This window comes from Staurois parvus, unplaced genomic scaffold (assembly GCF_062004578.1).
Source record: "Staurois parvus isolate SC_StPar_1 unplaced genomic scaffold, SC_StPar_1.0 ptg000202l, whole genome shotgun sequence".
NCBI classification, from domain to species: Eukaryota; Metazoa; Chordata; class Amphibia; order Anura; family Ranidae; genus Staurois; species Staurois parvus.
Window position 1 is genome coordinate 8745365 of NW_028317998.1, and position 27837 is coordinate 8773201.

Consider the following 27837-nt stretch of genomic DNA (forward strand, 5'->3'; position numbering starts at 1 on the left):
CAATCAAAACTTAAAATTAAGGCTGGCCATACACTATACAATTTTCTGTCCAATTTCTGCCCAATTTCCTTTACATTTACCTTCAATTATGTTGTGCAAGGGCCTGCCTAATTGGATACAATTGAAGGTGTTGTTTAGGTTTGATCTCATATTATATGGTTTTTGGTAAATCTAAAGCAAAATTCTCAATAACATTGTATAATGTATGGCCAGCCTAAGTGTTCAGAAATTGTTAAATTTTGTTTCATTTTTCCATGCTGTGAACTGTAGCATTGTAGTTTTATGCACAGATCTATGTTAGTGTAAAGTATATTATATTGGGATAAAAAATATTGATAGCTTTGTTTAAGATATATATATATATATATATATATATATATATATATATATATATATATATATATATATAAACATCATTTTGATGGATCACACTGGAAAATGTAAGAGATAACAGTTTAAGTAGACTATATTTTATTCTGCATTTTGTATGCTTTTTGTTTTTTTCTTTCTAAGTACAACTAAAAAATATAGATATACCATTTTACTACAAAGAAGCCCCAAAACAAATTCCCAATTAAGATGGATACCTTACAAAATGAAAGATGTATGGTTAATTTTGTGTAGCACCCACCAAATAAAACAAATTGTTCAGGTCAGTCATTTTTTTGGCAATGAGAGTATACTTTCCAATTTTTTTTAAACATAGGCATGGCATCTAATCAAGGATCTGTTGATGCTGGTATACTTTGTTAACCTGCAATAAGGAAAAACAAAGTGTTAATTCTCATTGTAATCATTTTGTGTTTCATAAAACCAAATTTTGTCCATGTGCTTGTACAGTATCTCCTATATAAAGTGTAATCTTTCTGTATCTTTTGGTTATGTATAAAGACATTTCATTAAGCCCTGGTTCATACCAGTGCGACTTGTCACGTGACTTGAGAGTTCAAAGTCACATGACAAATCGCCCCCTATTATTGGTAATGGAACTGTTTGAATTGGTGTGACTAAACAAAAAGATTCCTGCCCTATTTTTGTGTGACTTCATTACAACTTGCAATGACATCTGTTAAATGAAGTCGCACAGAGTGTCAGCCAGTCACAATGAAGTTGCACTCAATAGTCAGCTTTGAAGTTACACGAAGTAACATGATTTCAAGGCCATACTGGTGTGAATCAAGGCTAACATTTACTCGGTATTTGGGCAATTTATAGTATGATATTGCAGCATTCACTGCTTTCAGTTTAAAGAAGAAGTAGGGCCTAAGCCTTTTTGGCTATATTTCTCCTGTAGATCACAGGATTGCACTTAGTTCAACACTCCTGTGACACAGATTCAGCCAAGTTCATTACCGTTTGATGTCACTCAGCCAGTCCAATATCTGGAGAGATTCCAACTTTAATGTCAGAATCCACCAAGAAGCCTGACCGGCAGCTGGCTCAGCCTCTTAGAGCCAGGTGAAAGCCTGAGTCAGCCGCTACCAACCACTCTACAGTCCGGTGCTTCAGTGACCTCTGCTGGGGCTGAGCAGAGAGCTGATAATTAACAGTCACTGGCTCTCTGCTCATTGAAGGACGAGATCTGAGCAATCAGCGATCTTTAATCGCTCAGTTCTCGTTCTTAGAGGTAGCGGGAGACAGATGCAGCATTGGATTGATGGTGAATGCCATATCGACTGCGCAGATATACTGCAAATATGAAGTGCTCTGTGACGATATCTGAAAAAAACAATATTGACACTGATATTCCTTGTTCAGTCCCAATAAGTGAAAGTAAAGTGCAAAGTGCTGTGATTCTTGATTGTGAACTCCCTGTACAATAGCTGGTGCTCCACTGTGCTCAGACTGTTGCCCCACATGGATTTACACTCACCGTCATCCCATGACCACCTATCTCTAGGATGGTCGTTTGTGCTTTTGGGACTCTCCCAGTATGCAGTGTTGCTAATGGTAACCGGTTATTTGATATTGGATATTTGAGATGAGCCTTTTTCTTATGTAGTTTGTGAGTATAATCACCTATGTTAACTTTCTGATAAATGGTGTTATAGGTTAGCTTCAGCCATACAATCAGATCCAGTCAACTTTATGAAAGAATCACTCATTTATAAAGCTGAGCTGTTTTATGTACATAAGGCAACTTTACAGTCTAATGCTGTGCAATGCTGTTCAATTATATTTATACACAACATTTGCTTTAAACTGAATGCAGCTACTGTATATTTTGTGAAACATTGCAAAATCAAAATATAAATGTTAGATACTAACCAAATCAATTGCAAATTATGTGGTCAGTGTTTCCTAATAATAATCCAGCAACACACAAATTGAAAAGTCTTGTGTCGTGAGTCTAGTTTGTGTTCCTCTTTGATGTCTCAAGTCTTGTGTGTTTTTTTCCCAATCTATCTTGATTTGTTTCTCATGTGTTTTGTGTTCATAGTTATTTATGGTCTCTATTAATTGCAGGTGCACCCAACATTGGGTTATCAGTTCTAACTTTTGCACTTTGCTCTCTGTATGTTTTGCATTTGGGCTGGGACTTTCTATCTTGAATATTATAATATGATCTTTATATCTGACTTGTATTATCTACGTTCCTGATCCTATCCGTTTGTATGTGTACCTTGTTGCTCCTACCCATGTGGTACAGACATACATGTCTGCTATGTTCTGGCATTCTGTCTGTTGTTGTCTGTGTCTGTGGTTTTCCTGCTAGACAATCCTGTGGGTCACTTACTATTAGTTGTTTTGTCATACAAGTAAATTGTGCTTGAACAGTTCTGGTGAAGGCCAGGTTCTCCTCAATGGGTGAGGAACATTTGTCACCAGCAGGTAATGTGCTATTTTCCTGTCTGTATCCCCTAATCCTTGCCCTCCTGTGTGTCTGCACTGCACTCAGAATTCCATTCCTGCTCCTCTCATCAGGTTCCTTCACTCCTGGAGTTCCCAAAGCCAACTGACATCTTGATTGCATAAATATTCACATCCTTGCTATTACAACTCTAAATAAACCTTTGATTTAACTTTTCTATCTCCTCATGCACACTGAACATTTTGATAACGCTGGTAACGTTAGCTGTGTAAAGTCACGTTAAAAAAGTTTATCAGCTTTTTTTTAGCATTTTTGCATTTGCGTTTAGCAGCGTTTTTCCATGTTTGGGTTTTTTGAGGTTTCTTTTACCAAAAAAATATTTTTGTGGTTAAAAAGAGTCCAAAAATGCCAGTTTGTGGTGTTTTACCACGTTTTGCAGCGTTAGAGCATTTTTACAGCTAATAAACCTACTCTAGAAACCCACTAGTCCTGGGTTTTTTTCCAGTCAAAAAATGTCCCTGCCAAAAAATGTTGATTACAGTCTTTGTATTCATGGACACATAGGATAACATGCTGGGGGTTTACTAGCTGTAGAAAAAACGTCAAAAGCCAGAAACAGCAGCTGTAAAGACATCAAGTGTGCATGAGGGCTCACAATTATGAAGCTTACTCAAGGTGTTAAGTATATTGTGTAAATAAAATGGCAATAAATATAATAATAATGTAAAGAAAATAATACATACAAAGCACTATATACAATTGTATAAAGCACTATATACAATTGATAGACTGAGCAGAACTTTCAGAATAGGCCCAAAATGGGATTACAGCCTGGTAATTCAGCAATGTGAGGTTCAACCTCCCAGCTTCTGGTTTGAGGCAGTGGATGCAAATTATAGTGCTTTTTTAAAATTACATGCATCAGGACTATTCATAATTAATGCACAGATCTGAAGATCCCCAGCCTTCAAAATCACAAGCAGACAACATATGTTAGATACCTGGCTAGATTGGTGCACCAAGCAACACCTCAGTGAAAAACCAAAACATGATTAGCAAGGTTTTGTCCAAAGGGTGAATTAACATATTTGACTGAACTGTATTTTAAATTTTCCTTTTCCTTCACAGAGCTCCTCTTCCATTTAACAATGCTTAAAGTGAAATTCCAGGCTAAAACTAAGTGTAAAACTGCTCCCATTCACCTTCTAAATCCTATACTAACTACCCTGTAGAAGGAAGATGCTTATACCTACCTATTCTCAGGACACTCTGGTCGGGTCACATGATCTCTCCAGTAGCCGGCTTCAGAGGACCGTTAGAAGGGGGTGTGAACAGTTACATAGTTAGTCTGGCTGAAAAAAGACAAAAGTCCATCCAGTTCAATCAGTAAAAAAAAAGATCCAGAGGAAGGCAAAAAAAAACAGCAAGGCATGATCCAATTTGCTCCTGCAGGGAAAAAAAATTCCTTTCTGATGCCCCGAGAGTTAATTGGATATTCCCTGGATCATCGTTACCTATAAATGTTAATATCCAGTTATATTCTGTGTATCTAGGAAAGAATCCAGGCCTTTTTTAAAGCAATACACTGAGCTGGCCAGAACCAACTCTTGAGGGAGTCTATTCCACAATTTCACAGCTCTCACTGAAAAAACCTTTCCGTGTTTGAAGACTACATTTCTTTTCCTCCAGACATAAAGAGTGCCCCTAAGCTTAGTTCTTTCTAGCCTGAAATTCCACTTTAAGGAATGAGGGGGTACTTATTACATCTATGAAACAAGCTGAGGCATCTCTGAAATTGTCCCTGTATACACAGAACATCATATTACAGTATCATAGTACATCATATCATAATATATTACCTTTCATCTTTGGCTGTTTTCTCTCAACAGGATGTTGCAGATGAGTTGCGATTCCTTGGCCTGGCTTCTGGTAAGCACAAATTAGATTCTGAACCTTTCGAAACATTCTTTTAGGGACTCCTGGTGCTGCCTAGATAACGGACATGTATATTCAGCAATTTCTGTGACATAATTCTATGTACCGTATTTATTGTGATATCAGTTTTGCATTATGACATTTGTTAAGTGAGTAATTCATTATAACAGGAATATCCCCTACACAGGCCCAAAATTAGCAGGTCTTTGCTGAATATAAGGGTTTACCAACTCTGGAGTCTTAGGACACTATAGGGTTTATTTAGTTAACCCTAGGTTCACACCTAAGCGTTTTCCGCAGCGTTTTCCAGAAACGCAGTACAGTCCATTTAATGTGATTTCCTACGGGACACGTTCACATCTCCGCGGTTTCACCCAGTGCATTTTTTGGAAACGGTCAGGGACTTTTTTTAATGCAAAAAGTTGCGTTTTTCGTTCTATAGACTTCAATGGAAACTCTGCAGAAAAGCATGGAGTGTGTTTTTGCTGCGTTTTTTCATTTTTGATGCATTTTGCATTTTAAATCTGCCTAACAACAAGAAAAAAAAAATTTTAAAACACATAACACATAAAAAATGCGGCAAAACCGCAAAATGCAATGCAGAAACTGATCAAACGCAAACTGCATAGGTTTGAACCTAGCCTTAAGCTGGTTCACTCAGAATCTCGTGTATCTGAGCATGGTAGCCAGTCATCTTCTAACCTCAGCTTGCTCAGTTAAACTTTAGCAATAAAACCTGGAAGCTGATTGGTTTCTATGCATGAGTGCACAAGATACTGAGGGAACCAGTTTTAGTTAACCCCTTCACACTGACGTAACACAAATATGCAGCCTTACAGAACTGGGTTTTTTTCCGTAGGGCTGCATATTTGCGCATCTGTCTTTGTGCTGGGAGAACGCCAGTGTGTCACTGAGAGCCCCAGGTCCCATTCTAATGACCGGGACCCGGGACTCCCGATTCTGGGTCACATGATAGCTGTGATAGCCTCTGATTGGCTATCACAGTGATCAGTCACTGTACAGCCCGCAGCCTTGTTTTTTTTTTCTCTCTGAATGGAGAAGAGAGATATATTGTATCTCTCTCTCTCTCTCTATCCTTGCATAGAGAATGAAAAAAACTGTTGGTAAAAAAAAAAAGATAACGAAATATTAAAAAATAAAGAAAAATACCTAGATGAAGGTGTGATCTTGTTCAGTGCCAGGGTTAGTGTTTGGGTCAAGGTCAAAGGTCAGATTTTTCTTTTTTTTTAAATTGGTATCAGTGTCAGTTAGTGTCAATGTGTTTTAGGTAAAAAAACCAAAATGTGTACTATTATTTCTAGGCTGTACTACGGGTACAAACAACAAATAACATACACATATATGGTATCACTGCGATCCTCAAGCGCTTAAAAATTTATTTTGGGTTGTTCTTTGGAGGTAGGTTATGGTAGTAACAAGAAACACACAGCTAAATTAAAAAATATGATAATTTTTTTTACTATTTTGGGCCACTTTTCCTTTGGTAATAAAAAAAAATCAGGAGATATTCATTACCATTTACCATCAAATGAAAGCACAATTTGTCCTGAAAAAAACAAGGTATAACTCACCTGGATGTACAAAGTAGTTGTGATGATATGTACAGTTTTACAAACACATGTCAAAATTGCAAAATTGTGCTTAGGCGTTAAGATTTGTTTTACCCTTAAGCGTGAAGGGGTTAATAAACCCCAGTGGGTTGATGCTGACCAATCACGTTTGGGGCACAACTAATAGACATACATATCAAGTCAGATTTGTAGAACAAATGGAATAAAGAGCATCATTTTCAATGTGTTTCTTTCTCTGGTAGTTACACTAGGAGGGTGGAGGGATGGATTTACTAAAACTGGTGCACTCAGAACCTGGTGCAGCTGTGCATGGTAGCCAATCGGCTTCTAATTTCAGCTTGTTCAATTAAAGTGGAGCTCCAACCAAAAGGGGAAGTTCCGCTTTAAGGACTGCTCCCCTGCTTCCCATTAAGGATTGGCACCTTTGGGGGGAGAAGGGGAGTGGGTTCCCAAATTTGACAGGTACCCGCTCCGACTTCCGGTCTGATCACCTAGACGATCGGAAACGGAAGGTGTCCTCCCTCCCTCCTTTTAGTCTTTTGGGATACGTGACAGGTCCCAGAAGACTACAGGACCATTGATGAAGCGCAGTGCTACTCGCCCATGCGCAGTGGACATCCAGCTGTGAAGTCGAAAGCTGTCACAGCCGGGTGCCCACACTGAAGATGCCGGCCTCCTGGAATACAGGGCGGCCTGTGAAATGAGCTGCGGGGGACACACCATGGGAACGAGGGACAGGTAAGTGGCTGTTTTTTAAAAGTCAGCAGCTACACTTTTATTTTTTGACAGGGTGAGTGGAACTCCCCTTTAAGCTTTGGCAATAAATCCTGGAAGCTGATTGGTTTCTATGTAGAGCTACACCAAACTTTGCATGCAGTTATAGTAAATAATGTCCCGTTTCCTGCCAGTAGGGTGAATGTAAGGTAGAAACATCAAAGACATATCAAAGTATGATGTTTTCATTAGAATTTCCCATTCTACAATATCCTGCACCTGTGCTGAGAAAATAAATAACATTCCTCAATCCAGTACACTGACATGGAAGACAGCAGAATGACAAAGTGAATGACAGCAGGAATGTTCTCTGCCACTGCTTATGCTAATGGACACATGGGGTGGGGCTGATTAATTATTAAGTAGACAATTTTCACTTGGTGAGTAAGGTGAATCTTTAATTGTTTTAGTCATCCACTTATGTGTAAGGCAATATTCATTTCTTTTATTTCTCTTGGAAATGCTTCATAATTCAAAGTGAATATAGCTTCACCTTGTTTACTTAGCTGAGTTTTGGAGGTTGCATTGATTTTCTTTTTTTAGTTTTTCCCTTTAGTTTCAGTTGGTGAATCTGCCAGTAACACACTTTCTGTGTTAGGTGTCATCCCTCTATGAAGGAGCAATGAAGCCACTATAGACAGCAGCGATTTTAATCTGATAGAGGGTAGTGTTAGAATAGCAGATTTAGATATAAACTCCAGATAACACTCTTTAAGCAGTTACTGCAAAAAAATTTTTCCTTGGGATAAAGGTTTAAAGGGTTAAATTAATACAAGCGAATCATTATAAGCACTCCTGTCAGTAGTAAATAGGTTGTCTAAACCCTCTAGCTGATACTTTTGCTAGGAAGCTTGGTCTGCTAAAGGAAGGTGTAAATAACAGACTTACAGGCAGACAACAGGTGAAAACAAGATGCAATACAGTACAAACTGTGTACAGTATACAAAAAGTTTTATTATTACACAAAGATAACCTGAGTAAATACAAAATTCAGTTTTTAAATAGTTATTTTGTTTATTAAGGGAAAAAAACTGCAAACCTGCCTGGCCATGTGAAAAAGTAATTGTCCCCCTTGCTAAATCATGATTTAACTATGATTAACCACATTTTTTTTGAAAACTGAATTACATTTTACTTGCCACACCCCAGATTACCACCAGGCATGTTGAATCAAGAAATTACTTAAATAGAAGCTGTCTGACAAAGCTGTCAGACAAAGTGAAGCATGCTAAAAGATCTCAAAAAGCATTACATCATGCTGTGATCTAAAGAAAAAAAGAAACAAAGTAATTGGCATGTGTCTGGAAAGGTTAACAAAGCCATTTCTAAGGCTTTGGCACATCAGCTAACCATGGTGAGAGCCATTATCCACAAATGGAGAAAACTGTGAACAGTGGTGAACATTCCCAGGAGTGGCCAGCCTACCAAGATTACTCCAAGAGCAAAATGACAACTTGTCCAGGAGGTCATTAAATAACCCAGAACAACATCCAAAAAACTGCAGGCCTCACTTGCCTCCGTTAAGGTCAGTGTTCATGATTCAACAATAAGAAAGATGGCAAAATGGCATCCATAGGAGAGGTACAAGGTAAAAGCCACTGCTGATTAAAAAGAACACAAAGATGAGAAGTTTAACTTTTTGGAAGGTGTGAGTCCTGTTACATCTGGCATATAATTAACAAAGCATTTCATAAAAAGAACATCATGCCAACAGTCAAACATGGTGGTGGTAGTGTGATGGCCTGGGGCTGCTTTGCAGCTTCAGGACCTGGACAACTAGCCATAATTGATGGAGCCATAAATTCTGCACTCTACCAGAAAATTCTGAAGGAGAATGTCTGGCCATCAGTTTATGACCTCATGCTCAAGCGCACTTGGTTTATGCAGCAGGACAATGATCCAAAACACACCAGTAAGTCCACCTCCAAATGGCTCAAAAAAAAACAAAACTAAGATTTTAAAGTTGTCTAGTCAGAGTCCGGACTTAAATCTGATTGAGATGCTGTGGCATGTCCTTAAACAAGCGGTTCATGCTCGAAAACCCTCCAATGTGGCTAAATTAAAATTCTGCAAAGAATAGTGGACCAGAATTCCTCCACAGTGATGTGAAAGACTCATTCCCAATTATTACAAAATCTTGATTGCAGTTGTTAACACTAAGGGAGGCACACCTAGTTATTAGGTTTAGGGAGCAATTACTTTTTTACATAGGGCCAGGCAGGTTTGGACAGCTTTTTCCCCTTAATAAATGAAATCATCATTTAAAAACTGCATTTTGCATTTACTCAGGTTATCTTTCTGTAATAATAAAATTTGTTTGATGATCTGAAGTGGAACAAGTATGCATAAAAAAAAAATTAGGAAGGGGGCAAATATTTTTTCTCAGCACTGTAGTACATACATATTATTATTATACAGGATTTATATAGCGCCAACAGTTTGCTCAGTGCTTTACAATATAAATATATATAAATTATGCAATATAGTAGATTTTTACTTTTGGGTTTACATATATCTTAAAGTATATATACAAGCCCAAACCCTTTTGCAAATTGAGTGATCTAGTTACCCTGCTAGGATTTTAACAAACTTTGTAGCAGACCCCCTACTGATTTCTGTTCCTAAGAAAAAGCTATTTGTTCCACTTTGTCCTTGGAAATGTAGTTCTTGAATGGAAGTGCCTGTGTTCAATATAATCAGCTGATGAACTTGCTGTCTTCAAATTAGGAAAGTTGCAGTGTCTGCATCCCTTTAAAAGTAATTATCCCTTAGGGATTATCTCAATAAAAATATAAATTGTATTGCAGAAGATGTATCTTAGTATCTTAGTGCAGACTTCTGGGAAAATCAGTAAGTCAAACACATGACTAAAAAATTACATTTCTGGGGAAGTTCTGTACACCAACTATGTGAAAAAGGCCTGCATGTTGCCATCTTGCATTGAATTTTACAGAAAATTATAATAACTGCAGGCTGAAATGGAAAGGTAATTTTTAATAACAAGAAATTACAATATGGCATATTTAGTAATTGTATAGGCTATATTATTTTTTCTTTATATGCTATAGTTTTTTTTTTTCACAAAAGTGGAGTTACCCTTTAACTGTTTTTATGATGTCTTTCCCCCATTAGTTACTGTCTCAAAGGCAGAGAAGAAAAAAAGGGAAATCCTCTTTTAGATAGTCGCCTCCAGAATACGGCAGTATAGGAAGATTTACCTTCTACTCCTGTTCTGGTGGCAACTTTAATATTTTGCATTTCCGATCACTTTTTGTCCCAAAGAAAATGGTCAGGACAAAGCAGGGACACAGGCAGCAATAAAAACCATAAAAAGCAATAAAAACCATACAGGGTTGCCCCCTGGGCAGGCCTAATCAACCACAAGAGGTCAGTGGCTGCCAGCAAACCAAAAATGAAGCACCAGAATCCCCTAGGAACAAAAAAACAAGTGTTCCCACCGCCTCAACCTAAAGATTACATGTGCGAACAACAATGTGCAGTGGATGTCACCAAATATCTCATCCGCAAAGAAATGGTCAGCTCAGGCTTTCTCCAATTCGATGACTGTCCTGAAAACTATTGGGCATGGAAAGCTTCATTTCTGAATGCCACTAGAGGTCTGAACTTATCGCCAGCAGAAATGTTTGATTTAATGATAAAATGGCTTTGTACCAAGTCGGCAGAGCATGCAAAGAGGATGAGAAGAGCAAACCTGTTCAACCCTGCAGCAGGACTCAACATGACCTGGAAAAGACTAGAAGAAACGTATGGATCCTCAGAGGTAATTAATGGAGCACTGTTGAAAAAACTTGAAGTCTTTCCTAAGGTGGGCCACAGAGACAACGTGCGGCTACAAGAACTGAGTGATCTTCTGCTAGAGATAGAATATGCCAAAGAGGATGGCTACTTGCCAAGGCTTTCATATCTGGATATGGCCAGAGGCACTAATCCCATAGTAGAGAAACTACCTTCAAATCTGCAAGACAAGTGGATGTCTGTGGGAGGTACATTCAAAGAAGAGTATGGAATCGCTTTTCCCCCTTTCTCTGTGTTCTCTAGGTTTGTCCGACAGCAAGCGAAAATCCGAAGTGATCCCAGTTTCATCTTCACCACCAGCGGCAATCAATCACAAAGACCTTACAGACCTCACGGTAAGACCTCTGTATCCACACACAAAACAATTGTACCTTCGGAAGTCAGACTGTCAAAGCACCCATAAGGTACATACAATAGAAAATCCAGATAGACATTGCCCAATACACAAAAAACCACATCCACTAAAGAAATGCAAAGGCTTTAGAAGCAAACCTATTGCAGAGCGGATGTCCTTCCTTAAACAAAACGGCATCTGTTTTAAGTGCTGCGGATCTACTTACCACATTGCCAAAGACTGTAAAATATCAGTGGAATGTACAGAATGTGGCAGTGAGAGACATATTGCAGCTTTGCACCCTGGCCCTGCTCCTTTACCACTAGAGACTGTAGAACCCATGAAAGATCAGGGCAGGGAGAAACAAGAGACCCCACTCTCTTCAGTGATGTAGAATTGCACTGAAGTATGTGGACAAGGCAAGAGTGCACGATCATGCTCTAAAATCTGTTTAGTGACTGTATATCCCACTGGCAAGAGAGAAAGGGCAGTGAAAATATATGCAGTGCTGGATGAACAAAGCAACAGATCCCTTGCAAAGTCAGACTTCTTTGATACCTTTAACCTTAAGGCAAGTGCAGTTCCATACACCCTAAAGACATGTGCGGGGACAATTGAAACCGCAGGGAGAAGAGCTACTGGCTTTACCATTGAATCCCTAAATAAGAGTGTGGCATGATACCTCATGACAAAACAGATTTTCCCTCACCATCATCATCATCACCCTCACCTCCGCTCAATTGCTCACCTTATCTCAGCTGTTGAGCCAGATGTTTCTATCCTTCTACTTCTTGGAAAAGACATCCTTCAGGTACACAAGGTGCGCCAGCAAATCAATGGACCTTACAAAGCCCCCTATGCACAGAGACTGGACCTGGGGTGGGTCATTGTAGGAGAAGTTTGCCTGGGGACAGTGCACCAGCCTGACAACATTAGTATTTTGAAGACATCTGTGTTAACAAATGGACGTACATCTCTTCTCAGTCCCTGTCACAACAGCTTCATTGTCAAGGAAAGCTTTGGCAGGTCAACACAACACTGGGACTCTTCTACATATGGCAAAGAAGAAGTCAATTCCGACATTGAGACAGACAATCTAGGGATTACAGTGTTCCATAAAACTAAAGATGATGATAAACAGGCCCTCTCTATAGAGGATCAGACCTTCTTACAGATTATGGATAGAGAGGCCTACCAAGATGAAAATCACAGTTGGGTGGCCCCTCTCCCCTTTTGCACACCCAGACGTGTTTTGCCTTGTAACAGGGAGCAAGCCATGAAGCGTTTGCATTCACTCAGCAAAACACTACAGAGAAAGCCAGACTTGAAAAGAGATTTCACTGAATTCATTAAAAGGATGCTGGACAACGATCACGCTGAAGTTGCAGGATCAAATGAGACAGATAGGGAACACTGGTATCTACCCATGTTTGGTGTTTACCATCCACACAAACCTAACCAAGTCAGAATAGTTTTTGATTCCAGTGCAGAGTATGAAGGAGTTTCTTTAAACGACGTACTGTTAAGTGGCCCTGACCTAAACAATACTTTGCTAGGTGTCCTTATGCGCTTCAGAAAAGAACCCATTGCTTTCACAGCAGATGTGCAACAAATGTTTTATTGCTTTCTTGTCAGAGAGGACCATAGAGACTTTCTACGTTTTCTATGGTATGAAGACAATGACATAGACAAGGAAATTGTCGAGTACAGAATGAAAGTGCACGTATTTGGCAACAGGCCCTCTCCTGCTGTCGCTATATACTGCATGCAAAAGGCTGCCCAGAAAAATGCGGAGTTCTATGGACAAGAAGCCAAACACTTTGTATTGAGGCATTTCTATGTAGATGATGGACTCGCTTCTGCTAGCACACCTGAAGATGCAATTTCCATCCTCCGTAAAGCAAAGCAAATGCTGGCAGAATCCAATCTGCATCTTCATAAAATCACTTCCAACAGCCAAAGAGTAATGGAAGCCTTCCCTGTAGCAGACAGAGCCAAGGACCTTAAAGATCTTTGCCTAGGTACGGACACCCTTCCTCTGCAGAGAAGCCTAGGCCTGAGCTAGGATCTAGAAACAGATACATTTGTTTTCCAAGTTTCTTCAGAGGAAAAGCCCTTTACACGAAGAGGAATGCTATCCACTGTAAGTAGCCTCTATGATCCCCTAGGGTTTGTGTCACCTGTGACAATAAAAGGTAAGGCCTTAGTTCGGGAACTGTCATCTGGGAAAAGTGAATTCGATGCATTGCTTCCAGAAGGGAGACTATGTGAGTGGGTTCAATGGACAGAATCCTTGCAAGCGTTGGAGCACCTAAAAATAGACAGATGTTATGTTCCCATATCTCTATCAACAGCTCGCAGGAAAGAACTGTGCATTTTCTCAGATGCATCCACCATAGCGATAGGTGCAGTGGCTTACTTGAAAGTAATTGATGCAGAAAATGTGTGCCGTGTTGGATTTGTTATAGGAAAGTCCAAATTAAGCTCTAAACCTGCTCACACGATTCCTTGTTTAGAGTTGGGTGCTGCTGTACTTGCAGTCGAAATGTCTGAGCTAAACATTTATGAACTAGACATTGACTTTGATGCTGTGAAATTCTTCACTGATAGCAAGACTGTCCTGGGGTACATTTGCAACACAACAAGGAGATTCTATCTGTATGTCTCCAACAGAGTGAATAGAATCCGGCAATCTACACACCCAGATCAGTGGTTCTATGTATCTACAGAGCAAAACCCTGCAGATTTTGCCACTAGACCTACTCAAGCAGCATGCTTGCAGAACTCTATATGGTTCTCAGGCCCATCCTTTCTGTACCAACCACACTGTAAGGATATAGACACTGCTAATGTTTATCCACTCATAGAGCCCGAAGCTGACCCTGAAATCAGATCGGAAATTACAAGTTTCAGTACCAAAGCTTCTGAAGCACTTCATTCACATTGCTTTGAGAGATTTTCTTGCTGGAAGATATTAGTTAAAACCCTAACCAGACTCATCCACGTCGCTAAAACCTTCCGGAGGGAAACCAATAGCGATCAGGTCAGAAGCTGGGAAAGTTTCCATGAACGGGTCGATCTAGAAGAACTTTCTCGGGCAAAGTCTGTTATAATTTCTTCTGTTCAAAACAAACATTTCCAGAAGGAAATTGACTGCATCACAAAACAAAAGACATTCCCAAAACAAAGCCGTCTTAGGAAGCTCAGCCCCTTCGTAGACAAGAATGGGTTGTTGAGAATGGGTGGACGTTTGTCTCTTGCTGAACTTCCAAAGGTTGAGAAAGACTGGTATACCGTATATATACTCCGTTTTTGGTGGGATAATGGTTGAACTATGACATTATAGTTTTAGTCTCAGATTAGCTAGGATTCCATTTGCCTGTTGTGTGTTTTTCTGCATAGCAGTTGTTACATAGGTAGTGGCATAATAAATTATGCCAGGCAGGGAGTGTTCTGTCCATATTGTTGAAAATAATAAATGTAATATAATATAATGTAATGTTATGTGATGTTGCTGCCATCTAGTGGTTAGAGTTGTTATGCCTTGTTATAGCAGGATTTATAGGAAGTGGTAATTTTCACATACAATAACCTCTAAGCTGGAACTTCCTGTCCTCCATTTTGTGACTGCTTCTGAAACTAGCAAGTAGCATACAGTGAAGCTCCAAGCTATTCCTGGACATATGGTGGAATTGTCTGTGAGTACACTTACTGATGGGATGAAGCTGTTGTACAATGTTTAATGTACTGACACATATGTTTTGTTTGTGTTTATGTTGTAGTTTTACAAAGTTATTCAGAACAAAGAATACATACAGATCTGATGTCTCACGTTTCTTGACTTCTGAATTATTGTTACACTGTCTGACTAGTGTTATACAACAGTTCAATAACACGAAGCAGAACACAAGTGGTTAAACATACTTTTTAACACCAAGAGAACACATAGCATGTGGCATAGTTTAGTACTTCACATACTGTAAATAGAATGTCCTGTTAGCAGGAGCAGTTCATAAACTTTCCCCAGGTATAAGTGGTGCAGGAGCAGGAAAGAGTAGGAATTCAGGACTCATCAACTAATGAATGTTAATGAAACATCATACAAACTGTTTTTCTCTTCAGCATAGCTTCATGGTGGCAGGTAGGACCTGCTAGGGTGAAGCTCGGCAAAACAACTGATGTGGATGAAGCTTTATAATGGATTTGAATGCCTGTGTCAGAATAAGCGCTGTGCTTTAATAATCAATGTCAGAATTACACATGACAGACTTGAAAAGCACCTTCCTTTTTATTTATAATATTTTACTAGGGCAAATGAAAGGACATGGATGCACCTGAACCCTGCCCCCTTCCACTCTGCAGCTGACCAACTTTACGACAGTATCCTTCCCCTGTCCTGCCCTGACCTGGCCACTACTCTTTATAGCAACTCGCTGTCAGCCGCTCCTGACTCCCTAGCACCCCTAACCACACGAAACATTAGACCCTGACCACTTCAACCCTGGCAGAATGACCATACCAAAAACCTCAAGCGATGCAGTCGCGCGCTAGAGCGACTATGGCGCAAAACCAGATCCCAGCAAGTGTTCACCCAATACAAATCCGCCTTCCTCACCTACACTTCCTCCCTCCATGCTGCCAAGCAAGCCTACTTTGTAACCCTCATCAATACCCTCTCCTCCAGCCCTCACTGGCTGTTTTCCACCTTCAACTCCCTGCTCTCTACGCCCCCACCTCCACCCAATACCTCACTCACCGTCCACGAGATTGCTAACCACTTCCAAAGCAAGATCGACGCAATTCGCAGGGACATCACCACTGCTCAGACTTCTGCCCCACCTAGCATCCCTCACACGAAAACTCCCTCAACACTCCTCTCCCTCGACCTCACCACTGTCCAGACCTCCACCCAGCCCAACATTCCTCACGCTAAAACCCCCTCAACACTCCACTCCTTCGACCCCGTTACCACCGAAAAGGTCACTAAGGTCTTCTCTGAAGCTCGCCTTACCACCTGCCCTCTCGACCCTGTCCCCACACAACTCCTACGATCACCCTCCTCCTCCATCCTACGCTCCCTCACATCTTTAATCTCTCCCTCTCTACTGGCACATTCCCCTCCCCTCTGAAGCACGCGCACATCACTCCCATACTTAAAAAACCCTACCTGGATTTCACCGACCCAAACAACCTTAGACCCATCTCCCTGCTGCCATTTTCATCCAAACTCCTTGAGCGCTTAGCCTATAATCGCCTAAGCTCCCACCTCACCGACAACAACCTCCTTGCTCCCCTACAATCTGGCTTCTGCCCCCTACACTCCACCGAAACCGCCCTACTCAAACTCACCAACGACCTGCTAACCGGCAAAGCCAATGGCCACTACTCAGTGCTACTACTCCTTGACCTCTCTGCGGCTTTCGACATGGTTGACCACCCCCTCCTCCTCAAAAGACTATACTCCTTCGGCCTCAGAGACTCCGCTCTCTCCTGGCTCTCTTCCTATCTATCACAACGCTCCTTCAGCATTACCTATAACGCTGCCACCTCCCCTTCACTCCCCCTCTCTGTAGGGGTCCCCCAAGGTTCTGTCCTCGGGCCCCTTCTCTTCTCCATCTACACCTCCTCCCTTGGTCAACTGATACACTCCCACGGCTTCAACTACCATCTCTATGCCGATGACACTGAAATCTATCTCTCTACCCCTCGCCTCACCCCTTCAGTCTCCGCCCGAATCACTAGCCTTCTGAACGACATATCAGACTGGATGTCACTCCACTTCCTCAAATTAAATCTTGCCAAAACCGAGCTCCTAGCTTTCCCCCCAGCCCACGCCCCCCCCTCGACTTCTCCATCACGACCAACCACCATCAGCCCCACCCCGCAAGCCAGAGTACTAGGTGTCATTCTAGACTCCAATCTGTCTTTCCAGCCCCAGATCTAATCGCTGACAAATTCTGCTGATCTCCTCCACTCTCCCCACCACTCCATCCCCCACAGCTATCTCCTCCTGTACCACTCTCCCCTCTCTCCTAGATTGTAAGCTCCAAGGAGCAGGGCCCTCGAACCCGTCGTGTATTTTATTGTATTGTTACTGTACTGTCTCATGTATTGTCTCCCATTGTAATGTAGAGTGCTGAGCAAACTGTTGGTGCTATATAAATGCTGTGTAATAATAATAATAATGTGGTTTGAGCAGTTGCGGTACCTGAAATATATGCATTCCTCCTTTTTGTGCTAGAAATATAAAGGTTATATGTTGCATATGAATGAAAGGTAACAATTCCTTCCTTAAATAAAACAAATTGTCCTTTAGTTGGCTGGCCCCTAAATATTTATTGACAAAATATGCTAAATTCATTAAAATCCATACCTCTGCTGACCAGGAGCCAGTTGACGTTTGAGACACTCTGTAGGTATAAACTATATCCTTATACCTGCAAACAAAATAAAAATGTGGACCAAGTTATGCTATTATCAAGCTTCATAAAAGTAATCAAGTTTATTCAGTAACACAAAAACACCATGTCAACCAATTTAAATTCATCATTTCCTGACTTCTGACAATCTTAACTCTACAATACCTCACTTCAGCACTCTAATACATGTGTTGCTTGTGATCAAAATCAGCAAGTCTTTTTTACTTCTCACAGCCTAAACCATGTATGAAACAACATACCAAAAAATACTCAATTGTACAAAGTTCCATACATAAAAGCCCGAGTGAAGTGCAAGTGATCTCATGTAAATTTCATTAACCTCCCTGGCAGTTTTCCTGAGTGTAGCTCGGGGTAAAATTTCTGTACCACAAGCGGTAACCCCGAGCTACACTCGGGCTTACCATGCGGCGCTGCTCTGGGGGTCCCTGCAGCACTTACCTTGTCCTTCGTTCCCACGATGTGTCCCCTGCAGCGTCCCCGGCCATCTCCTCCGGCCGATGCCGGCATCCGGCTTCTGTGTTCCGGGCCCTGTGACGTCGGGACGTACGGGCGCCGCCGGCGGCGGGAAATTTAAAAAATTTTAAAAATGTCTTTTTTTTTTTCAATTTTAAATAGTAAAACATTGCTGTTTCATCCCATTTCACATACATATTGTCCCTAGTGCTTTGTCCTGTGCCCTGCCTGCATTTTGTCTGTTCTTTCTGCCTGGAAACTTAGAAAAGTCCATGGCGTCCAAAAAGCGTCCCTTTACGTCAAAAGCGGTTTTAGACCGGCTAGAGAACAGCGATAGTAAATCAGAACCACTTACAGAATTGAGTGATAATGATTTGTGGGGAAATTTTCCTAAAAATTACAGCCTACAATAAAAAACTATTTCCATGCGAAAAAATGGTACCGCTTTCAGCACAAAAAATCGGAAGGAATCATACCGCCAAGGAGGTTAAAGGTGTAATACACCCTTACAATTTCTACCCCAGCACATTTACAACTTTTAAAGCTGCTGGCATCTGCTCTCTCAGTAATGCTTCCCTGAACATCCCATCTTCACAGGAAACAATTAATAGTGGAAAGAGCAGTTTCAAGTGTGCCCCCACCCGGAACTGCAAAGTTATTTTGTGCACCCATGCCGCCCTGTATCAGTATTTCTGCTATGGAGCAGCGCGGAACTGGTTAAAATAATCCTTTATTTATGGTCAAATAAAGGGTAACTGTGTCCCCTCCATGGATAACAAACTACATATTTATATATTTTTAACAAGCAGTAAAATTACTTTAAACAAGCCATCGCTGACCTTCCTATTTGTTTTTAATGTGAAGTTATTCAGTTATTCGTATAAAAAAGCTAATATTTTGATACCTATGTTGTGAAATGTTAAAATTAGTTTCTTCACAATGTTTATCGATTCAAATATAAACAAGGAATTGTTTTAATCACCTTCCGCCCGCCAAATAGTACAATGACGGGCGCAAGTTGGTTCTCTCATTCTGATAGGACGTCATATGATGTCCTTCCATTCTCACCGCGCATGCGCGGCTCAGGGAGTGCGCAGCGTGGCGATCGCTGGTGCGCCGTGTCCCTCGGACACAGCGGATCACGGATCACAGAAAGAGCTGAAGATGTCATGTCAGGTCATGTGATCAGCTGTGTCCAATCTGCATTTCTCTCCTCTCGAGCTGTCACGCTGACAGCTCGAGAGGAGAGGAGAGCCGGTAATCAGCTTTCCGCGGAGGGGACATGTACACTGATCATCAGAGCACTGATGATCAGTGTGCCCTGATGATCAGTGTGGCCCCAGAACTGCCACCTGTCAGTGTCCCTCAGTGCCAGCAGTCAGTGCTCATCAGTGCCACGTGCCAGTGCCCATCAGTGCCACATCAATGCCACATATCAGTACATATCAATGCCACATATCAGTGCCCATCTGAGCTGCCTTTCAATGTCACCCATCAGTGCCAGTCAGTGCCACCTATCCATGCCAATCAGTGCCACCTATCAGTGCTGCCAATCAGTGACACCTATCAGTGCCAGTCAGTGTCGCCTATCAGTGCGCGTCAGTGCCACCTATCAGTGCCAGTCAGTGCCGCCTATCAGTGCCAGTCAGTGCTGCCTAACAGTGCCAGTCAGTGCTGCCAGTCAGTGCTGCCTATCAGTGCCATATATCAGTGTCATGTATCAGTGCTGCCTTTCAGTGCCCATCAGTGCAATCTACCAGTGCCTCCTCATCAGTGCCCATCAGTGCCACCTATCAGTGTCCATCAGTGCGGCCTATCAGTGCCCATCACTGCAGCCTTATTAGCGCACATCAGTGAAGGAGAAAAATCACTTATTTACAAAATTATATAACAAAAACTAAGAAAAAACTTTTTTTTTTTCAAAATTTTCAGTGGTTTTTGGTTTGTTTAAGAAAAAATAAAAAATCCCAGAGGTGATTAAATACCACCAAAAGAAAGCTCTATCTGTCTAAAAAAATGATAAAAATTTCATATGGGTACAATGTTGCATTACCACGCAATTGTCATTCAAAGTGTGACAGCGCTGAAAGCTGGAAATTGGCCTGGGCAGGAAGGGGGTATAAATGCCCTGTAGGCAAGTGGTTAATAAAAAATGTTTTACTGCTTGTTTCAGCATTTCTAAATACTTTAGTATGTATGATTTGGGCACATGTTCATTTTAAGCTGCATATTCTGACAGGTTATTTACCTCTCTCTACTGCTAACGGAACTGATCTTATCTGAACTGAACCGCTTTACCTATTGTAAAGCACATTTTACGCCACCACTTCAAAGCTTGCACATCCACTAAAGACATTGTTCTCCTAGTACAAACAAGAGAACCTAAATGTCTGTCAGTTTTAATTTCACATATGCCCTTATTTGTGATTTTGAAAATATATTCACTTGCACAGACACAAAAAAAATGTGCTGCACTTCTGTTTTGTGTTTCTAGAATTTAATGAAAGCACATCATTTGCTTCTCTTCAGTGAAAAATGACAAAATATACCACAAATATGGGCCATAATAAAACAATTTCACCAAACAACGGTCTGTGTGTGTGGATAGTCAAAAGTAATTGAGATACTGAATAATCAGGAAGGGAAATTAGGTAATTTACTAATGCTGGAGAGTGCAAAATCAGGCTCACTTCTGCATAAATACCAATCGGCTTCTAACCTCACATTGTTCAATTAAGCTTTGGCAAAAAAAAAACCTGGAAGCTAATTGGTAAATAGACCACACAGTGACAGTTTATATTTGAGGCATGGTATTACTTCTGTCTTTCCAGTGATTCAAAGATTTGATGCCCAGATTTGCCCAAATAAACCGCCAGATAAGGATCTTGCTGCTGTGGAGAGGTGTTAACATGTGTATATATATATATATATAGTTATAAGAAAATGTAGTTATCATATATATATATTATTACATAATAATTACATAATAATAATTTCCTACCAGTCCATCCCCCACAGTTACTACCTTTTATACCACTAGCCCCTCCCTCCTAGATTGTAAGCTCTGAGGAGCAGGGCCTTCCTATCCCTCTTGTATTGACTTGTATTGTTGCTGTATTGTCTCACATTATATTGTAAAGCTCTGAGCAAACTGTTGGATCTATATAAATCGTGTATAATAATAATAATAAAAATAATAATGTACATCAAAGCCGCATGCTGCTGATAGTTGTAAGACATCTTAGAATGTGAACAAATGTAGTTAATAAGAGATAAGTTTTATACCAATTATTTAAAATGTTTAACATCATAATAAACTTTTAGTTGGCAAATGTTCATACAGCTAGACGCCAATAATGTTAGCAATCCAACTTTGCCAAGAATTGTAAATATCTGGCCTGTGCAGGGAATGAGGACAGACTATATTAGAGAGCTGTGACGGTTGCAGAGTCTTTCAAAGCATTGCATATTTCATGAGTAGATCTTGGTGTTGGTTACCCATGGTCTGTATTGGTTAAAAGCATGAGTGAATCTTGTAGTCACCTATAACCATCTTCAGCCAACCTCAGTGTAGATCAAAACTAGTAGTTTTTTTAAATATGTTCCACAGTACACCAAAAAGTCATAGAGAAATTGAAAGGATGTGTAAGGTCAAATGTACAAACTGAAGCACAATGACACACTTAAAAACACAGATTTCTCTTTCAGCTGAACTTTTAAACTGTAAAAAAAATTTCAGCTCAGATTAAGATTCTTATAATAACATGTAACATCATGTACTAAGTTCATTATAGCAGATTCAAATTAATAGCTGACTTACATGAACAGCTTTGAGTCAAGTGGTAATGTATGGGTTAATTTTCTTAACCACTTGCCCTCCAGAGGATTTACCCCCCTTCCTGACCACGCCATTTTTTGCGATACTGAGATACTTTAACTGACAATTGCGTGATCATGCAATGCTGCACCCAAATTAAATTTATATCCTGTTTTTCTCCACAAATAGAGCTTTCTTTCGGAGGTATTTGATCACCTGTGTGATTTTTATTTTTTGCGCTTTAAACAAAAAAAGACTGACAATTTTGAAAAAAAAAATATTTTTGATTTTTTGCTATAAAACATATCCAGTAAAAAAATTTTAAAAATAAAATTTGTTCATAAATTTAGGCTAAAATGTATTCTGTTACATGTCTTTACTAGAAAAAAATCCCAATACATGTAAATTAATTGGTTTATGTGAAAGTTATAGCGTCTACAAATGGTGGTATATATACTAGAATTTTTAATTTAATTTTTTTTTTAATACTAGTAATGATAGCGATCAGTGACTTATAGCAGGGCTGCGGCAGGCATTCTGACACTAGGTGGGAACTGACCAACCACCACTGTCATCCCAATAACACTAATATAGTGATCAGTGCTAATAAAAAGCACTGACACTGTACTAATGACACAGGGCAGGAAGGGGTTAACTCCTGGGGCGATCAAAGGGTTAACCTTGTGCTATGCTGTGCTGAGTTTTACAACATGTGCTGTGTGTGTTTTACTTGGGAAACATATTGTTGTTGCTGGCAGGAGAGAGATCTGTGTTTACACACGTCTCTTCCCCTGTCAATGTTACTTAGTGATTGCCGGGTGGTGGGCAGCAGGTTAAAGGAGTTATTTTAAAATGTGATGGTTTATTTAGGTTAGTGGATACCTAAGCTTCACAAAGTGAATACTAAGTGTTCACAAAAGATTGTAGTGACTAAATGGTCCACAGCAATCCCTTCTTTCGATCATTTCTCAGCTTCAAGTAACCAAACAATCACAACTTTGATGTAAATTGATCACAGGTGTCTTCCGGTAGCATTAAAGTATTCTTAATGGATTCCATCTAGTAAGCGATTGTTGGATTGCTCAAATCCAGGAAATCATTCTTGTTAGAAGCTAATGGAAAGTTTTCAAATGGATAAATATATGGCCAGCACTTTTCTAGCAATTTCAACCTTTTTCAACCACTGTTTGGTCACAAAAAAAAGCAAAAACAACAAGAGAATAAATTAAAACTTTTTTTTAAGTTTAAAGTGAGTAGAGAAACATTACTTTTATGTCCGGCTGTTATTTCTCTCTGTTACCCCATTTTGGATATATTCCCTCATTTCCAATCTCTGGAGTATATATATAGTATATATATAAACTATTTATAGTATTTCATACTATAAATAGTTTAAATTGGTTGTCACTGACACAGGAAGGCAAAAACATTAATAAAAAAGTTGTTAAAAGTTTTAACCTTTTCTCACTCTGCTAAAAATGTGTTTCTGACTGTGTTCTTAAATGAGTGAGTTCACGTTATTTCCTCTTCTGACAAGAGGTGAAGGGAAATATCCCCACTAGAAACACAGATTGCAATAGGAACCTAATGGAATTATAAAGAAGCTAATGGAACCCTTCCCCATTCTATACAAAACAAATAAATATTTTTGACTGGATCTGGGCTTTAAGGTATGCTACCACCAATAGGAAACAGGGAACCTGGGCAAGATTACCCATTAAGATATTTACAAAAAAAAAATTATTTATTCTACCTAACAATATAACATTTTTCAGGAAAGTGGAGTTCAGTACTGCAACTTGTTAGTTTGGATCCCAACATGTCTTCATTAACAGTTTTTGGGGAATTATGCATAGAAAATGATGTCATGATACATTTTTTTAAAACCATAATTTAACACTAGCAATAGTAATAATATATAATGAAATTGAACATACATAGGTTATGGCTTTTACAAGTAAATGCATGGTTTAATTCAAACTAGGAGCCTGCACCATTTGAAGTAGTTGTAAAGAGTGTAAAGGCTAAAATATGTTTTCTTTTAAATACCAAACATGTTTTACATATCTTCTCTGTGCAATGGTATTGTACAGAGTGGCCCGGAACCTCCTCTTCTGGGGTCTGCCACCAGCACTCTTGCCTTCTTCTCTTCTCCATGCACCACCATAGGAAGCCGCTTCCTATAGGGGTGCATGTGCAAGCTTACTTCTGAACCAAGCTGTGTGCATCCGTAGACACACACAACACTGCTTGGGCTTGCCCACTGCTCTCTGCTCCCTGATTTGACTGACAGCAACAGTAGCCAATGTCTCTTGATGCTGCTTCTCTGTCCTGTGAATGCAAGGAGAAAGGAGAGAGTTGCTGCCGATGGGCACAGTGCTGGATCAAGTGAGGACTCAAATGCTGAGACTTTATTTTTACCTTTAATGCAGGGAATGTCATAAGGTAAAAAAAAAATTCCTTTATAACCTCTTCAAGTGTATAGGATCTCTATCTTACCTCATTTAGAATGTTGTTTGTAATTAGTTCAATGTTACCCTGAATCATATCGTGATTCAGGGCCATGGCTCCTTATACTGGAGGACAGTTGAAACATTACCTTGTTTGTTATAGCACTCACTTCTTTTGCCAATGCTAGATGTCATTGTCGGCAAGAGAGGAAGTGCTGAGCATTTACTTTTGTTTCTACCATAAGTAGAGCACATCTTGATTTGAATACTAAATATAAGCATAAACTAAGATATCCAGATGTTCAAGTTGCATAGCTCTACAGTAACTTTACAGTTTGACAGAATTAAAGTGCTTATGCACAGCTCAATAACTGGATTCCATTGTGTAATGTCCAGGAAAAGATTATTTCTGAGCCATGCTGAGATTGTCTTAGTAATGCTGTTCATATTCTATACTTTAATATATACTAATTCTCTATGCTTAATTGAAGCATAGCATGCCACACAGGAGTTCTTTATTGTTGCTTGTATTTATGCCAGAATAAAAAACATTTTTTATTATCATCAATCATTAACAATGTGTTTGTTCTCTTCTTCTGCATCTACTTCTATATACATTACTTAAGGCATATATTCCCCAACCAGGCATGGCCAGTATGATTTAAAGAAAATGTATCCATAGAAAATTGAATGCAGACATGTAAAAGTTCTGAATAATGCAGGGGACAATAGAAGAGCTGACATGGCATTGCTGTTTGCTGATTTCTTAAGACAGTGCCAGGTTTTTCTGATAATAAATTCCCTTTTCTGCCTATCAGGCCTCATTCACATGTGCACTGAGGTGCGTATAATAGGAGCAGGACAGTTTTTTCAGCATCTATAAACTCCAGATGCTGCATGCAAAAAGTCAATTTATGTCTATTAGGACGCAGCAGCTACACGGACACAGCTACTTGTCGTAGTGTGACAAGCATGCATGAGCGTATGAGCAGCCCTGATTGCACACTGTCTATGTTTGGGGCTGCTCACCGATGCAGCACCTGCACACCTGTCACATTAGGACAGGATGCTGTGTCCGAGCAATCGCTGTGTCCTATTAGGCTTGAATGGACTGCCTGCAAGCAGTACCTAGAATCTAAAGACACTGAAAAAAATGGCCCCTTCACAGTAAACAGGCCTCAGCGGTCGTGTGAATGAGGCCATATGTTGAATTGTCATTATTTATTAATTTGTGCTTTTTAAATTGTTATAGATCAAAGGACAATATCTATATTTCAAATAGGCTAAGAGATCATAACTGAATATCTGATAATTTTTGTATACATTGACTTGTAATACTCTAAGACCTCATACATACAGAGTGTTAAAGAGCAATGTGTACAGAAAGCAGCTTAGTAGAAGCTTTTAAAGAAACCTTCATGTTCATACTGGGAATGGCTAGCAGGCTTCAACACAACATATTAGATATGAAAAATTCATTAAAAGTGGCAGTAAAGTATATTTTTGTCATAAAAACCTAGTGCCATCTCTAGAAATCAGTGGCAGCAGACAACTATGCATGTAAACTCTTCTATTGTCTCCTGCACAATCCAGAACTTTGGCTTCAGTTTAGAATGTCTGCACTCAATGATATATGATTAAATATACTTTAACTCACACATGCCATGCCCAATCTGGCAACATATTTGCTACGCAAGCAGATGATTACTCACCAACCATATCACACGTAACATGCTTTGCTGAACTTTGTCATAGACAATAAGTCTATGTTCAAGCACGCATAGAGCATGAAGCTTAAGCTCACTGCTTCTACTTATATTTTGGCTAGTCTTGATTTAAAGACAGACTAGTCATTGTGCATCCGCTTATTTATATATTGTTGCATTGGGGTGAGTGGCCAAATCAGCAGATGTGGACTATGTTGCAAGTTGCTGGTGGCAACCTTGAATGGTGATAAATGTAAACTATTCCAATCCACTGCCCAGTTGAATAAGATGTCCTGACCTAAGTACTTTTTAGATAACTTGTTAAGAAAACAGAATTTCTCCATGGGCTAGGTGTATTTTAAATAATTTAATCCTATATACCTACATGTTAAAACCTCTTAAATAATGGTATCCACATATAAACATAAATAATTTCTCAATTTGGATGTTTACAACATTTTTGAAATCCTATCTGATGCACATGTGTACAAAGATTTGAACACAATATTTATAATGGTTGAGTGCAGTTATGACCTGATGCAGATTCACTTTTGTCCAAAAATCACCTTAAAAAAGTATCAATTTGTTTTTCATTCAAATGACAGTAAATATAAATTGTTTAAAAAAAAGCATCCAGCATTAAATCCAGTAATCCAGCCCCTTCACTGCTTCCACAGACTTAGTCCCAGTGGAGATCAATCCTATATCCAGACAGAGAGGAAAGGGGAAGGTTACATCATCGGAGAAGGTTCCTAGAGCTCGATCTGAACAGTAGAGAACCTGGAGAATTATACAAACATCATACTTTTAATCCCTGGGTAAAGCAAAATGATTAATATTTTGGAGCTTTTTTTTAGTTGATTATCCACTTAGATTACATTTGGAGAAACTAATAACTAAAAATAACACATGGCTCTCCCTTAAATGAGTACTCACAGGACACATAGACAATACACTCCAGACACTGTCTCACTGTCACGTAGCAGATAACTTCCATCTTTTCCAGCTTCACTCAAGAGTTTCTCTCCAATCTCACGACTAATCTTCCCATGATAAATTGAAACATTCTCCATTTCTACACAGATCAGGATAGAATATTTTTGCTGATGAGTGAATATAGAGAAAGGTTAATTGAACTCATCAAGCCTGTAGTGAAACAATGTGCTACAGAGTGATGCAGGATTTCACACTTCGTAGTGTAAAAAAATGACATAAAGCCCCTCCCACACATCAGCTTCAGTGTGGAACAGATCACTGCTTAATCTAAGCTACAGTATATGAATAGTATGCCAAAAATGCTAAAAATAGAAAAATTTCCATTCCATTTAAAGCATTGTGAAAATAAACATGAGATTACGGGTGTACATGTATCTTTGGTGGCATCTCTATAGTTCTCTATGTGTTCTGTCTTGAAATAAGAAACTGGTGAGAATAAGGAGGGCTATTTCTTCCAAGAATACTAGTTGCTTAGTTGTCATACTGATACAATGGCTTTGATCATTTTCGTACTGACCCAGAACAAGTATGCAGATCTTGAGTTCTGACTTTAATCTGATGCTTGTTCCAGAGACAGCCAGGCAAACAAATTTCTTAGAAACACTGGCAGCCCTCTTATTTATTCCAGTAAATGTTTCCTTTAACCTAATGCAATGCTTGGCTAAATGTTCCTCGGGTATAGTAGATTCACACCAACATATGTTTTACAATA

At 39.6% G+C, this 27837-nt stretch overlaps 1 protein-coding gene across 1 annotated transcript; it reads right to left on the minus strand.

The window, feature by feature from the left end:
* Nucleotides 1-461: 461 nt before the first annotated feature.
* SH2D1A (SH2 domain containing 1A) lies at nucleotides 462-27284 on the minus strand. Its single transcript, XM_089678305.1, has 4 exons — nucleotides 27066-27284; nucleotides 17637-17700; nucleotides 4672-4801; nucleotides 462-754 (listed from the first exon to the last, which is right to left on the minus strand). The coding sequence occupies exons 1-4, from the start codon at nucleotides 27200-27202 to the stop codon at nucleotides 750-752; spliced, it is 336 nt and encodes a 111-aa protein (XP_089534431.1). The 5' UTR covers nucleotides 27203-27284; the 3' UTR covers nucleotides 462-749.
* Nucleotides 27285-27837: the final 553 nt, after the last annotated feature.